At 41.0% G+C, this 14781-nt stretch overlaps 1 protein-coding gene across 4 annotated transcripts in view; it reads right to left on the bottom strand.

The window, feature by feature from the left end:
• Positions 1–14781, bottom strand: part of unm_hu7910 (un-named hu7910) — a 207288-nt gene that overhangs the window by 14287 nt on the left and 178220 nt on the right. For all 4 annotated transcript variants that reach the window (XM_055633993.1, XM_055633995.1, XM_055633996.1 and 1 more), the window contains 7 exons: positions 14349–14495; positions 12885–13021; positions 10756–10854; positions 9333–9422; positions 5153–5290; positions 4426–4561; positions 3147–3238 (listed from right to left, as the gene is read on the bottom strand). In XM_055633993.1, the coding sequence (XP_055489968.1) occupies positions 3147–3238; positions 4426–4561; positions 5153–5290; positions 9333–9422; positions 10756–10854; positions 12885–13021; positions 14349–14495 (839 nt within the window). The remainder of the gene's footprint in view (positions 1–3146; positions 3239–4425; positions 4562–5152; positions 5291–9332; positions 9423–10755; positions 10855–12884; positions 13022–14348; positions 14496–14781) is intronic.

Raw genomic sequence — 14781 nt, 5'->3', positions numbered from 1 at the left:
GTAGAGCAAGGTTATGGGTCAAAAGCATGCTATCAACCTTCAAACTACTTCAGGGACAGTAGTTTTACTGCTTATTAATTGACCACTGTCCATCGCAAGGCTCAGGATACAGAGCTTGAATCTCCTTTAACATGGCCCATTTCTATCGCTCTCCCTTCAACTGTTGCAAACATATATAATCTTAGTATCAGCTGTTCTGTGTGCCACATTAGGCAATCTGTCCATGTTTGACGGGAGTCCAATTAAGAACTTACTTTAATGTTATTTAATATTTGCTAACACAAGACCATTAATAAAATGTACCCTGACAAAAGAAATATACTGCTACCCAGCCTGTAAAGAATTAGTATCAACAGGAGGAACTTGGGACAGTCAATGGAAGTGTCTTCAGAGCAGTAAGTGCTACCGTCGAAGAAGTACTGAAGGTACTATCGTGTATGAAGGTAGACAAATCTCCAGGGCCTGATCAGATATATCCGAGGATATTGTGGGAAACTAGAGAGGAAATTGCGGAGCCCAGGTTGAAATTTACGAGTCGTCCTTAATTACAGGAGAGGTTTCCTGGACTGGAGGCATGTGACTAGTGTTGTGCCTCAGGGTTCGGTGCTGGGCCCGTTACTTTGTCATCTACATTAATGATTTCGATGAGAACATACATGGCAAGATTAGCAAGTTTGCTGATGATACAAAAGTGGGTGGTTTTGCAGATAGCGAAGATGGTTGTGAAAGATTACGGCAGGATCTGGATCGATTGGCTGGGACTTCTAACAAAGGCAGGACCTACGCATTGAATGGTAGGCCTCTGGGGAGTGTTGTAGAGCAGAGGGATCTAAGAGTCCAGGTGCATGGTTACTTGAAGGTCGAGTCGCAGATAGATAAGGTGGTCAAAAAGGCTTTTGGCACATTGGCCTTCATCAGTCAAAGTATTGAGTATAGAAGGTACACAAAATTGCTGGAGAAACTCAGCGGGTGCAGCAGCATCTATGGAGCGAAGGAAATAGGCGACGTTTCGGGCCGAAACCCTTCTTCAGAGTTGAGTATAGAAGTTGGGAGGTCATGTTGCAGCTGCATAAGACGTTGGTGAGAGGTGTATAAAATCATGAGAGGAATAGATTGGGTAGATGCGCAGAATTTCTTGCCCAGAGTAGGGGAATCGAGGACCAGAGGACAAAGGTTTAAGGTGAATGGGAATAGATTTAATAGGAATCTGAGGGGTAACTTTTTCACACAAAGTGTGGTGGGTGTGGAACAACCTGCCAGAGGACGTAGTTGAGGCTGGGACTATCCCAACATTTAAGAAACAGTTAGACGGGTACATGGATAGAACAAATTTGGAGGGATATGGACCAAGCACAGGCAGGTGGGGCTAGCGTAGCTGGGACACGTTGGCCAGTGTGGGCAAATTGGGCCGAAGAGCCTGTTTCCACACTCTATGATTCTATGACTACAACAGCCATGTACCCCGGTTTGGTGGTGTCAGTCTCAGAGTTTACTGAATCTTGGTGGCCAGTGTTGATATTCGGTTCTTCCATACCTTAGACTTTAGAAATACAGCATGTAAACAGTCCCTTCGGCCCACCAAGTCTGTGCTGACCAGCCATTACTCCTTACACTAGCACTATCCTACACATTAGGGACAATTGACAATTTACAGAAGCCAATTAACCTACAATCCTGCACGTCTTTGGAATGTGGGAGGAAACCGGAGCACCCTGAAAAAACCCATGTGGTCACAGGGGGAACGTATAAACTCCATAGTTGGCACCTGTAGTCAGGATCAAACCTGGGTGCTGCAAGGCAGTAACGCTATCACTGCTCTGCCTTAATGTTTAGTATCTTCCATGCAGTGCACACCACAATGCCTCGGCAGGTACTTGGTCTATTAATTTCATGAGCAATGACACAGAGGGAGAAAAACGGTCACATACTGACAGATAATTGGGATATCTGCAGAAAGATCCAAGCTCCTGGTCTTGTAAAGAAATGACTGAATATGTGAACAATGAAATGAAGAACGCATACAAAAACAACGATATTCCAATCAATATTTGTAAGAACACAACATGGCGTTTGCATCCAGTTCCATTCCCAATGCCTGATGCCAATCTTTACTCCAAGTTTCATCGTAACTAGAGATTACCAGGTAGACTGAAGACACAATTCAAGGATGTTCCCAAACCTCATGATAAAAGTGAATTTTCTTAAATTACATTATGGGAGAATTTGAGAAGGAGAAATCAGGTTGGGGCTGAAAACTCTGGAGTCAATTTTTCAGGAACACATAGAAGCCCAGCATAATTGTTGGAAGAAGCACACCAGCTTCCAAACTCCTTGCACATCCACCTATTTGAGCACCTCCAAATCCACCTAGGTGGGCAAAGACGAGAAATTGGACCAGGATCTACCATTTTTGAAACATTTAATAGCGCAGGTGCAAATACACATTATTGCCCGATTTAATACACAATAACAATTACTGTTTGTTTTAGATTCAGACCCTAAGTATGTCCACAGCTGTTATCAAAATCAATGCTATAAGCCTAAGACTGGAACTAGGAAGTGGGACTTACTAACTGCGATATCACGATATTGAAGACAGATTACGGTCAGCAACCAGTAGCAATCACTCTCAACAACTGTGCACCAATTACAACAAATCAGAGTTAAAAGTCTCATGCACTCTCATGAAAGCACATATGAAATGCAATTTCATTTAAGTTGCTCAGAAGCTTAAAATTAACGTTTTTTGCAAGTGGTTACTAATTTGTGTAAAACTGAAGACTTTAAAGCTAGTCATCTTTAATGCATAACACAGCATTCTAATATATACATCTTAAATTTGTATTCCTGAAGGGGTGTCTCTAGATAGTCACCAAAGAACTAAATTGCTCCTGAATCTCATTTCATCTTACAATTGCAGGTGCTCTGGAAACCAAGCTTCACGGATATCAATTAGTAATATCACGTGTGTTTCAAGGCTTAATCAGTATTTGATCGATATGTTACATGTTTTATGCTTTCCCCAGTTGAAAATTCACAGATCACACCACTAATTTTATAATTAAAATTTGTAATATCTTTTTAAAGCTTCATAGAACACACTGCATTGAGTAAATAAATTATTTCCGTAATAAACGTTTGCATACCTGCCCGCGTTTACACCCTGTTGACTCAGGAAATCTTTCCAGTAAGGCGCAGGTTTTTGGAACTTGTTTACAGGAATTATCAATCCTACGGCCTAGAATGGAAAAGGAAAGCAGGTATAACAAGGTAGCAAACACATTACAATAATTTTATAAAGTCATAGTTAGATCCAAAATGAATTTTTAATTTTGTACAATTTTGTACATTTTTCTGGTCAAATCATAATAGCTAGGTCAAACGAATCATGGTACTTAGCACGTGGCTATCCACACAATGGCTATCCACACTTATTGCTTTTCCACAAATACACTGACCATTTGTTCTTACACACACCTCAAGAGTTTAAGTTGTAATTTTCTCACACGCCATCCTTTTCCTCTTTGTTGCAGTATTAATATATCGAGAATAGAATTCTTTTCACAGTATCGCTGAATGATTTAGCAGGAAAGGAAGCCACTCAATATGCTGCATTCACCCCAGCTCTATGTAAGAGCAATCAGTTCCTTAACCTTCCTGCCCTAGTCATGCAAATTCTCTTTCAGATACTTATCCAGCTCTTAATTGATTCTGCTGCATTACAGTCCCTTTTAATATATTCCAGACACCAACCACGTACTACTTAAAATGTTTCCTCATGTTTAGTTTAGAGATATAGCATGGAAACAGCTCCTTCGGCCCATCGAGTCCATGTTCACCACAGATTACCCGCTCACACTAGTTCTATGTTATCCCATTCCCGACAGACTAGGGGATAATTTACAGAGGCCTATTAACCTACAAATTTTCACATCTTTGGGACTGAGAAGGAACTGGAGTATATTAGTACAGATTTTCTTTAATTTTAGATCTTAAGTAGACCTTGGAATTAGTTACATATGTTCTACAGCGACCCGTGGGATTTGACAAATGAGAGAGCTTATATTTAGCTTCTTCCTCAGTTCTTTTTCTGTAATCTGACGCTGCGTATTTTATGTTTGAATTTATTTTAAATTCAGACAGTGCAGCATCTGCAGTCTTTTTATTTGCAAGTAATGCCACTATGGTGCATTCTAACACATTTGAATTGTCAAAAAGCACAAAACGGTTTTTCATGTCACTTTTTTGCCACAGTGCCATTAATTGTGCACTTAAAATTTGGACATCCAGGTCAATAAAGGCTTTGCTCCAATAGGTTTAATTAGTTTTTGCATTAATTTATGAGCCTTATTGCAGTTTAGTTTAATCAGTGATGTGGATTTTACACATTTCAATATATTGACAAAGATAATCAATATATTTTACCTTGCTGCCATGTTGTAAACTGGCCCCAGTCTCCTTTCTCCCTCAAATTTTCATCTTCAGGCAAGAACAAACCTCTCTCTTTATCCATAACAGCCAGACCCTCATCACGGATTAATTTCCAATTTCTCTCAAGAGCCTACAACAAAGAAATAAGATAACCAAAATGTAGATAATGCCCTTTAGGATATCTCATTACTGAACAACTTTATGGATTAAATGGACCATTACAAAGTTTTCTCCAAAGTATAATCCTGATAATTACAATCTGTTCATCCAATTTAGTATATATATATATATATGCACCTAAATATAGCATTTGATACAATTTCAGGATTTCCAACGTACTCCACAGCTAGGGATTAAGTATAATCACTATTATGGAATTGGTGACTTCACATACATAAACCTAACCATAACATTTAAGTACTCTGTGATTGAATATATGGTGGACATGCAGAGATGGTAGACACCAACGTTAAGAGGCTTCATCAAGCAATCTATTTCTGCAACACCCAGAGATCTCTGCAGCATGGTATTCCAACAAAAAAATTATTACAAAAAAGTTCAAGTCCATGGTGCAATAAAAATTGAGAAAGATGAATACATAATTGGCTTGAAATACTATAATCATAAAATTATTTACATTTAAGGTACCGTGCATATGTGAATCCCTATTGTTGTTGATGAATTACTCTTAACATTGGACAGTATTAAAAAGTGCACATACCTTTACCAATTCAGTATACCCTATTTCTTTAGGTGTCCACCAAGGTTGCGCCTTAAGTCCATTCACATTGTAGAGTGAACGCTGCCACACTGATGCAAAGTGGCCCCTTTTGTGTCCCAGTTCATACCATACATATGCCTGTGGATACAGTGAACCAGCAAAATTACTCACCCTGTAAATCATACCATCTGTTGCTCTTTTTAATCACTAACCATTCTGCTAGCTGCACCAATGGCCCGAAATAAAATGCTTCTAAAAAATACTATTATATAAAAAGATTTTTTAATGTTTATTTATTCCACCTTCTGAACCTTCTGAATTTTGTAGTGGGCAGAGCAGTACTCTGCATATCGCCAACTTGGACAATTTTACATTTTTATCAAGCCAATCAACCTACAAACCTGTACGTCTTTGGAGTGTGGGAGGAAACCGAAGATCTCGGAGAAAATCCACGCAGATCACGGGGAGAACGTACAGATAGCACCCATAGTCAGGATCGAACCCGGCTCTGGCGCTGCATTTTGCTGTAAGGCAGCAACTCTACCGCTGTGCCACCGTGACTGCACCAGTTTAAGGATTCAATTCGTTTGCAAGACAAAGTAATGATCACAGTATGATGATTTAAAACTTTAGACTTTAGAGATATAGTGTGAACACAGGCCTTCAGCCAGCCGAGTTTGCGTCGACCAGCGATCACCCCGTACACTAGCACTATCCTATATCCCAGGGCCAATTTACATTTTTACAGAAGCCAATTAACCTACAAACCTGTATGTGTTTGGAGTGTGGGTGGAAACTGGAGCACCCGGGGAAAACCCATGAGTCTTAGGAGGAACGTACAAACTGCGCAGGTAGTACACGGAGTCGGGATTGACCCCAGGTCCCTGGTGCTGTAATGCAGCAACTCTACTGGCCCACCATAAGATCTGTTACAACCTGGCCTGAAAATGCACTCTCCAATCTACAGGACTGCTTTACACAGACAAACTGGGACATATTCGAACACCAGGATCTGGAAACTCTCACAGAATCGGTGCTGGACTATATCAAGTTCTGCATCGGAAATGTGACTGTAGACAAAAACATACGGGTTTTCCCAAACCAGAAACCCTGGATGTCCAGCCAGGTCCGCACACTCCTCAGAGCCCGCGATGCTGCCTTCAGGTCAGGTGACAGAGCTCTGTACAGGGCTGCTCGAGCCGATCTGAAAAGTGGTATTAAAAAAGCCAAGGCGGACCATAAGAGGAGCATAGAGTCCCACTTGTCCAGCAATAATACACGGGAGGTATGGCGGGGCATACAGGACATTACCAACTACAGAGGCTGTGCCACAAAGTCAGAAGACCTGAGTGCGCCGCTGGCAGAAAAGCTAAATTGCTTCTTCTCCCGCTTTGAAACATCACAACAGCAGCACTCACCTGCTACAGCCCTGTTTCCACCCTCACCTAGCTCCTGTACTACTCCACTCACTGTCAGGGAACACGATGTCAGACGGGTGCTCCTGGCAGTGAACCCCAAGAAGGCTACCGGCCCAGATGGAGTCCCTGGTAAGGTGCTCAAAGCGTGCGCCCACCAGCTCACTGCCATCTTCACCAGAATTTTCAACCTCTCCCTGGCCCAGGCAGTTATTCCGTCCTGCCTAAAATCAGCCACAATCGTCCCTGTGCCGAAGAAGTCTACCATCACCAGCCTTAATGACTACCGTCCTGTGGCCCTCACTCCGGTAATCACGAAGTGCTTCGAGAGATTGGTCCTCCAGCACATCAAGGACTACCTACCACCAGACTTCGACCCCCACCAATTCGCCTATCGCCAAAACAGATCCACAGAAGACGCCATTACCGTAGCTCTCCACTCTGTGCTGAGCCATCTGGAGCAGGGGCAGAGCTACGTCCGGATGCTCTTTGTGGATTTTAGTTCAGCCTTTAATACAATCATTCCGGACATTCTCATTGGTAAACTGGTCACTCTCGGCCTCCCCACTGTCACATGTGCCTGGATAAAGGATTTCCTCACTAACCGGCCCCAGACTGTGAGACTCGGCCCCCACCTCTCCTCCATTCGCAGGTTGAGTACCGGTTCCCCACAGGGCTATGTGCTAAGCCCCCTCTTATACTGTCTCTACACCTACGACTGTAGTCCGGCCCACAACAACAACCGCATCGTCAAATTTGCTGACGACACTACTGTGGTCGGACTTATTTCAAAGGGAGACGAGGCAGCCTACAGAGAGGAAGTCCTGAAGTTGACAACCTGGTGCTCAGAAAACAATCTGGCTCTGAACACCAGGAAAACAAAAGAGCTCATTGTCGACTTCAGGAGGCACAGCACCGACTTAGCCCCCCTACACATCAACGGCGAGTGTGTGGAGAGGGTCAACACCTTCCGGTTTCTCGGCGTCCATATCGCTGCTGACATCTCCTGGACGGACAACACGACAGCGGTCATCAAGAAGGCTCAGCAGCGGCTGCACTTCCTGAGGGTCCTCAGGAAGCACAACCTGGACTCTAACCTGCTGCTGACCTTCTACCGCTCGTCCATCGAGAGCCTGCTGACATACTGCATTACAGCATGGTATGGCAGCTGCACCATGGCAGACAGGGAGAGGCTTCAGAGGGTAACCAGGACAGCGCAGAGGATCATTGGCTGCCCTCTCCCCTCCCTGATGGACATCTACACCTCCCGCTGCCTTAGCAGGGCAAAGAAGATCATCAAAGACAGCTCCCATCCTGCGTTTGGACTGTTCGACCTGCTGCCCTCTGGAAGGCGCTATAGGTGCATCAAATCTAGGACAAACAGACTCAGGAATAGTTGCTTTCCGAGAATTATAACTACTATAAATTCAAATTCACACATGCACTGACTACACCGCCCAACACGGACTTCCATCTGTATATATGTATGTAGCGCCGCAGAATTTGTGCACCTATTCCCCCCCCCCCCCCCCCCCCATCTCCCCTTCTGTTTTTTGTTTTTTTCTGTTTCTTGTTTTTTGTGCTAAATTGTATGTATGCACTGAGTACGAGCAGCTTTCAGTTTCACTGTACATGTATAGTGACAATAAATGGCATATCTATCTATATCTATATCTACTGCTGTGCCACAAAAAAGAATTTGCTCTGTCAAAGGTATTATAAAACGGTCTTTCCATTTGCAGCATTCGACGTCTTGTTATCTGGAGTTGCATCATTAATTAGCATTCATGTCATTAAGTTCTATCTTTAATCAATCTGGTTTTAGGGCAATGTATGGATTTTACCAGATTGAAACTCTGATTTTTCTTCTGAGTATCCCAAGTTATATCGTTGGTAATGGTGAAAAGAGAGAGGCTAACAAAAGCAACAAATAAAAGTATATCCGACAATGAGGCAGAAAATGCTTATATTTAAAATCTAATTTGGAGATATATTGAGGAAGGACTTTCATGCTATTGAGGGAGTGCAACGTAGGTTCTCAAGGTTAATTCCCGGGATAGAGGGACTGTTATGATGAAAGAATGGAGTGACTGGTCTTGTATTCACTGGAATTTAGAAGGTGAGAGGGGAAATTATTAAGGGATTGGACATGCTAGATGCAGTAAACATATTCCTGATGTTGGGGGTCCAGAACCAGGGGCCACAGTTTAAGAATAAGGGGTAGGCCATTTAGAACTGAGATGAGGAAAAACTTTTTCACCCAGAGAGTTGTGAATTTGTGGAATTCTCTGCCTCAGAAGGCAGTGGAGGCTGATTCACTGGATGCATTCAAAAGAGAGTTAGATAGAGCACTTAGGGCTAGCGGAATCAAGGGGTATGGGGAGAAGGCAGGAACGGGGTACTGATTGTGGATGATCAGCCATGATCACATTGAATGGCGATGCTAGCTCGAAGGGCCGAATGACCTACTTCTGCACCTATTGTCTATGTATCTATGTATCTGGATGAGCTTTAACTGTACTTGGTAGTTCAGAGCACTCTAATTGAAAACTAGTTCATTATTTTATGTAGAAGCCCAATGACAACATAGCAATCAAAGTAGGTTTTCTAATCTTTCATTATGTAGAATTTCCATTTACTTATCATCACCAGAGATGTTACTTTGGTAAAGAAAATACATTACTGAAATGAATCTTTATTGAATATTTAATGAATAAATTCCATTAAACTATTCATATAACATGGGAACTTGCATATTCACTCACATCTTGATCACCCACTCTCTGCAATGCATCTCCTAAGTGGAAGTAAAAACGTCCATCATCAGTGCCTGGGTCTCCAGACATTAATCCTTCCTGAAAAAATTATGTTTAAAAAAACCATATATTTATATTACATGATCGCTAAATAAGAAACACATTCCACAGTACACAGATCATACATATTAGATTTTGCACCATTTGCTATAAATGATGTGTTTCCTGAATTAACCATTTCCAAAATCGCAAAAATACACTTAAATTGAGAGATATTGCGGTTTTTCAATCAATGAGGGCAAATTCTAGATTTAAGGGAGTAGCTTCACATGGGGATTGAATGTCTTCATTTCTCTGGCCACATAGAACATATTAGTGCACTCAACTCAGCACAACCCTCATATTTTCTTTAATTTCAACAGAACATAGAAACATAGAAAATAGGTGCAGGAGTAGGCCATTCGGCCCTTCGAGCCTGCACCGCCATTCAATATGATCATGGCTGATCATCCAACTCGGTATCCTGTACCTGCCTTCTCTCCATACCCCCTGATCCCTTTAGCCACAAGGGCCACTTCTAACTCCCTCTTAAATATAGTCTAATCAGGTACAACCCCATTTGTATGATCAGTTTCAAACCTGATTTCTGATCTCATTGCAACATAGGTTGAGGCCATTCAGACCATCAAGTCTGGGTTGGCTTTCAAAGCAATCCCATTTCCCATGAACCAACTCTCTCACACATACCCTGATTCTCTCTCCACTCTCCTACATGAGGGGCAATTTAGTGGAGCCAAATATCTAAACCAGCAGCACATTTCTAGGATGTAGGAACAATTCAGAGGACCTAGAGGAATCCCACACAATCATGGGTAGAACATACTAAGTCCACATAGACAGCACCATTAGGACAGAATCAAATCTGGGGCTTGCTGGTTCTACGAGACAGCTAAACTATTTGCACTGCTACAATGCCTCCTGCCTATATGAAGCAATAATTAAAATGGTACTAACTGTCATGACTAAAGGTTAAAAGGCTTTTCTTAATCACTTAACGAGGAACAACATGGAAATGGTTTGAAAAGACCACAAGATTTGGCAAATATTCCACGTCCATGTAAAGCTCAGCCAACAATGTATGGCATAACACAAACATATGATAGCTTTCATGGATTGAGATGCTGTAACAACAGCTCCATAAAATAGTCAGCTCAAAGGAACTGTCAAAATCTGAAACCCAGGCATCTAACAAAGCAAAGGAATGCAAGGCAGGATTTGGTATTGCCCTTCCAATGCAACCCAATTCATTTGCCACAATATTCCATTCACCCTAATTGATTCAGACATTCGAACATGTTGTCATGCCCATCTCTGTATGAATTACTGTAACATTCAACTTTGGACGAGTTAACATAAAGAAAGCTGTGCTTACCTTAAGATATGGAATGCTCTCTGCTATCTGATTTGTAGCTTTGAGGATAAAACCATAATGAACTTTAGCAAATCCATCATTTGGAGCAATGGCCAAAACCTAAAAAAGAGAAATATTATTTCCGTTTTCACCATCCGAAATCCTTCACAGGCATTGGTTAGAAAGTAAACTAAAAGTGAACCATATATTCAAATAAATTAACCCTGATAAATCCCTTCATAATATTCCCAACATAAATTTTAATTATCCAAGTAATATTCCCAACATAAGTTTTAATTATCCAAGTGGGATCAAAGAACAGGCTGATTATGAATTACTAATATGCAGATCACTGAAAGGGAGATTACTTAAAAATGCATTGTCACACTCGCCTCAACACTATCCTATTTTCTTTTCACATATTAATATTACATTTTGTTATGGGATGTCTCTTTATTTTCCTCATGGTCACAAAAATCACTTCAGGTTAAACATTAAGAGAAGTTATCTCCTGAATCTAAAATTGCTCCACATTTATTTTCTATTCATGCCATTTCACAAGATAGGGCCACCCCAGTATTGCTACAAAGTAGAAGCAAACAACTAAACTGTGAAATAAATTAATTCAATTCTCAAAGCATAAGATGATTTGGAAAATGTAAAGAATTGTATGTAAAGAAGGTCATATGTAAAGAATGAGATCATGGTCAGCAGATGATCTGCTTTGAATGTAAGTACGAAGGGACAATAGAGGTGCAGCATTCACATTAACCACTGTACTCATAATTGTGGATTCTGATCGTAAAAAGCGACTCCATTTCCATAAGGTTAAAAGCTATGGTTACAGAAAGCCATGGGTTCATTCTAATTCCAGCTTGACCCCTGTATTCAGGAACACTATGCTTATTTATATTTATATTTATTTATATTTCTACGGGGGAAAAAAATCCCAATTGGGCCCGGCACCTCCTAAGGCCGGCCCTACGCCCAAGTCCCTTTGCACCTCCGATTTCTGGATTCTCTCCCCATTTAGAAAATAATCTACGCCTTTATTCCTACTACCAAAATGCAAGACTCCACACTTTGCTACACTATATTCCATCTGCCACTTCTTTGCCCATTGTCCCAACCTATCCAAGTCCTTCCACAGTCTCGGCTGTCTCTACACTACCTGCCCCTCCACCTATTTTCGTATCAATTGCAAACTTGGCCAGAAAGCCTTCAACCCCCCACTTCCAAACCATTAATATACAACGTGATGAGCAGCACACCGAGCCCTGCGGAACTCCGCTAGTCACTGGAAGAGGCGCAAATTACACTGAGAAAGATTGACAATGACATTGTCTCACACAAGGCTCATTTAATGATTATGATCCACAGCATGTCATTTTACCAGACTTGATATTATGTATTTAATAAAGCATGCACAAATTAACAGCCCAATTATATACATTTCAGAGTTGATATCAATGCAATTAGTTACACTGCATAGGTCATCACCACTGAATTTAACATATTACACCAATTTGGCAGGGAGAAATTAAATGCATTTCCAACAGAAACAAATATTATTGTAGAAATATTGGAATTAATATTTTATTGGGCAATTTCAATTTTAATTTTAGAATTTTGGGCATCTACAGTGGCAAGAAAGAATCTTTGGAATTATTTTGATTGTATCGTGGGTATTAGGTACATTTGATGATTTTTCCTCTCATCTTCAATCTGCTTTCCTAAAAGTAGGACACAATCTCGTTGTATAAATTACCTTTTAGCACCCTATCTATGACCACGCTACATGTGTAATGCTGGACAGTGAATAATGATGGAGAAAGCAACTGAATTTGATTCAATCTTTTGCCCACTGTCCATGAACAGGCGTTGTATTTCACTTACCCCACCCCAATTCTTAATGTGTGGTGTTTGCGGCAATAAGGCAGATGAGATTAGCACAGAATACTGATTAAAATTAATAGCTTCATACTTAACATGGGTTAGTTTCAAGATGGGTAATTCATAAACCAAATGAAACACTTGAGAGTACATAACCTCAAGAATATGCTCTCTTTGAACATGAAATTCAAACACGAGGAATAAAAATCCACTTCTGAAATTCTGATATTTTTCTACATTCATTCTATACAACTTACCTCTTCATACACCATCTTGGCATTATTGTTGTCTCCCATTAACAAATAACCCACTCCAAGCTCATTCTTAATTGAGACATCATCTGGGTAAAGAGATACCAGCTTCTTAAGGGTCATGACAGAACGTTTAATGTGACCTGTACATACACAAAGAAAATAGAATAAAAGTTGACAAAAAGTTTCAACATACAAATCAGCTCTTGCACAACAATATACGTGATACCACAGGCAATAGTTGAGCAACTGTCTAACAAAAGTATTACTTTCCATGCCTAAATCCCACAAATACCTGAAAAATACAACTTCAATAGATAAATCTGGAATCAGTAATGGTGACATTGAAACTGCGACACTGTAATAAAAAAAAAACCTGGTGCACTAATGTCAGCCCATTTTGCAAAGCCTATGAGGGGACAGTCAGAGAGGGCACACACATGACTGTAGCTCAGGTACACAAAAATGCTGGAGAAACTCAGCGGGTGCAGCAGCATCTATGGAGCGAAGGAAATAGGCAACGTTTCGGGCCAAAACCCTTCTTCAGACAGATGGGGTGTGGCGGGGAGAAGAAAGGAAAAAGGAGGAGGTGCCCGAGGGCTGAGGGATGGGAGGAGATAGCCCGAGGGCTGAGGAAGGGGAGGAGACAGCAAGGGCTAACAAAATTGGGAGAATTCACTGTAGCTCAGAGTGGGAGAGAGTAGGGACAGAATAAAAATCAGAAAATGTTAGAAGATGGAAATTTGTAACAATAAAACAGAAAATGCTGAAAACACTCAGTAGTCAGGCAGCATTTGTGGAAAGACAAAATATACAGAGAAAGTGGATGGAGAAAATGAGAGAGAGGGGGGAAGAGACAGAAAGAGATAGTGGACAGAGAGACTGGGGATAGAGAGGCAGGCAGGCAAAAGTCCATCTCCATTTTACACTGCCTTGGCAAGTTCACCAGCATAATCAAGGACCTGTCTCACCCCGGACACACACTTTCACCACTCTCGCATCAGGTCACAGGTACAGAATTTTAAAAGTGCATACCTTCAGATTCAGGGACAGTTTCTTCATGGCTGTTATCAGGCAACTGAACCATCCTCTCATCAGCTAGAGTGTGGTCCTGACCTTCCAACTACCTAATTTGGGACCTTTGAACTATCTTTCCGCGGACTTTATCTTGCACTAAATGTTATACCCTCTATCCTGTATGTGTACACTGTGGACGGCTTGACTGTAATCAATAGTCTTTCCTTTGGATAGTCTTTCCTTTGGCTGGATAGCACGCAACATAAAGCTTGTCACTGTACTTCGGTACACGTGACAGTAATAAACTAAATTGATGGCGCAAAAATTGGCATTATGAATAGCGAATAGTTGTGTCATTTAGGTCATGTGATTAATTGATAGACCTCAAAAAATCCATTACCTTTTTCACTATAACAAAGCAAGCTACATTAAATTTGATAACATGTTCCTCACCTAAGAACTGTTGTCTGTTTGCCTGTCGTCTTACAGCCAGCTTCACCAGATCAGCAGTTGGATTTGACATATCGACCACTTCTCCATAGGTATCGATTGCTCTTTGAAGAATTTCATTGCTTCGCATCTTCTCTGCCAAATCATCCTCTGACTACAAAGAAACATTTCAAACAATATATAATACTATATGCAGTTTAATGCAAGGTACTTTACAAAACAAACAATACTCAAATATGTTAATAATCTGCAGTTGGAAAACAATGCATCCTATAGGAGGTGAGAGATAAATTCCAAGTGTGTACAAGTTTGTCTTTGAGCAGTCTTGTTGCTTTATTTTCATATTATTTTATTTTCATAAGGCTCATTAACATGCGCTCCTTTCAGCTGCCCACAAAGGCATGATTCAGATAATTAACAATAGGTGTAGAATTAA

The sequence above is a fragment of the Leucoraja erinacea genome, chromosome 4 (genome assembly GCF_028641065.1).
Source record: "Leucoraja erinacea ecotype New England chromosome 4, Leri_hhj_1, whole genome shotgun sequence".
Taxonomy (NCBI): domain Eukaryota; kingdom Metazoa; phylum Chordata; class Chondrichthyes; order Rajiformes; family Rajidae; genus Leucoraja; species Leucoraja erinaceus.
This window is presented reverse-complemented; position numbering and strand designations above follow the sequence as displayed.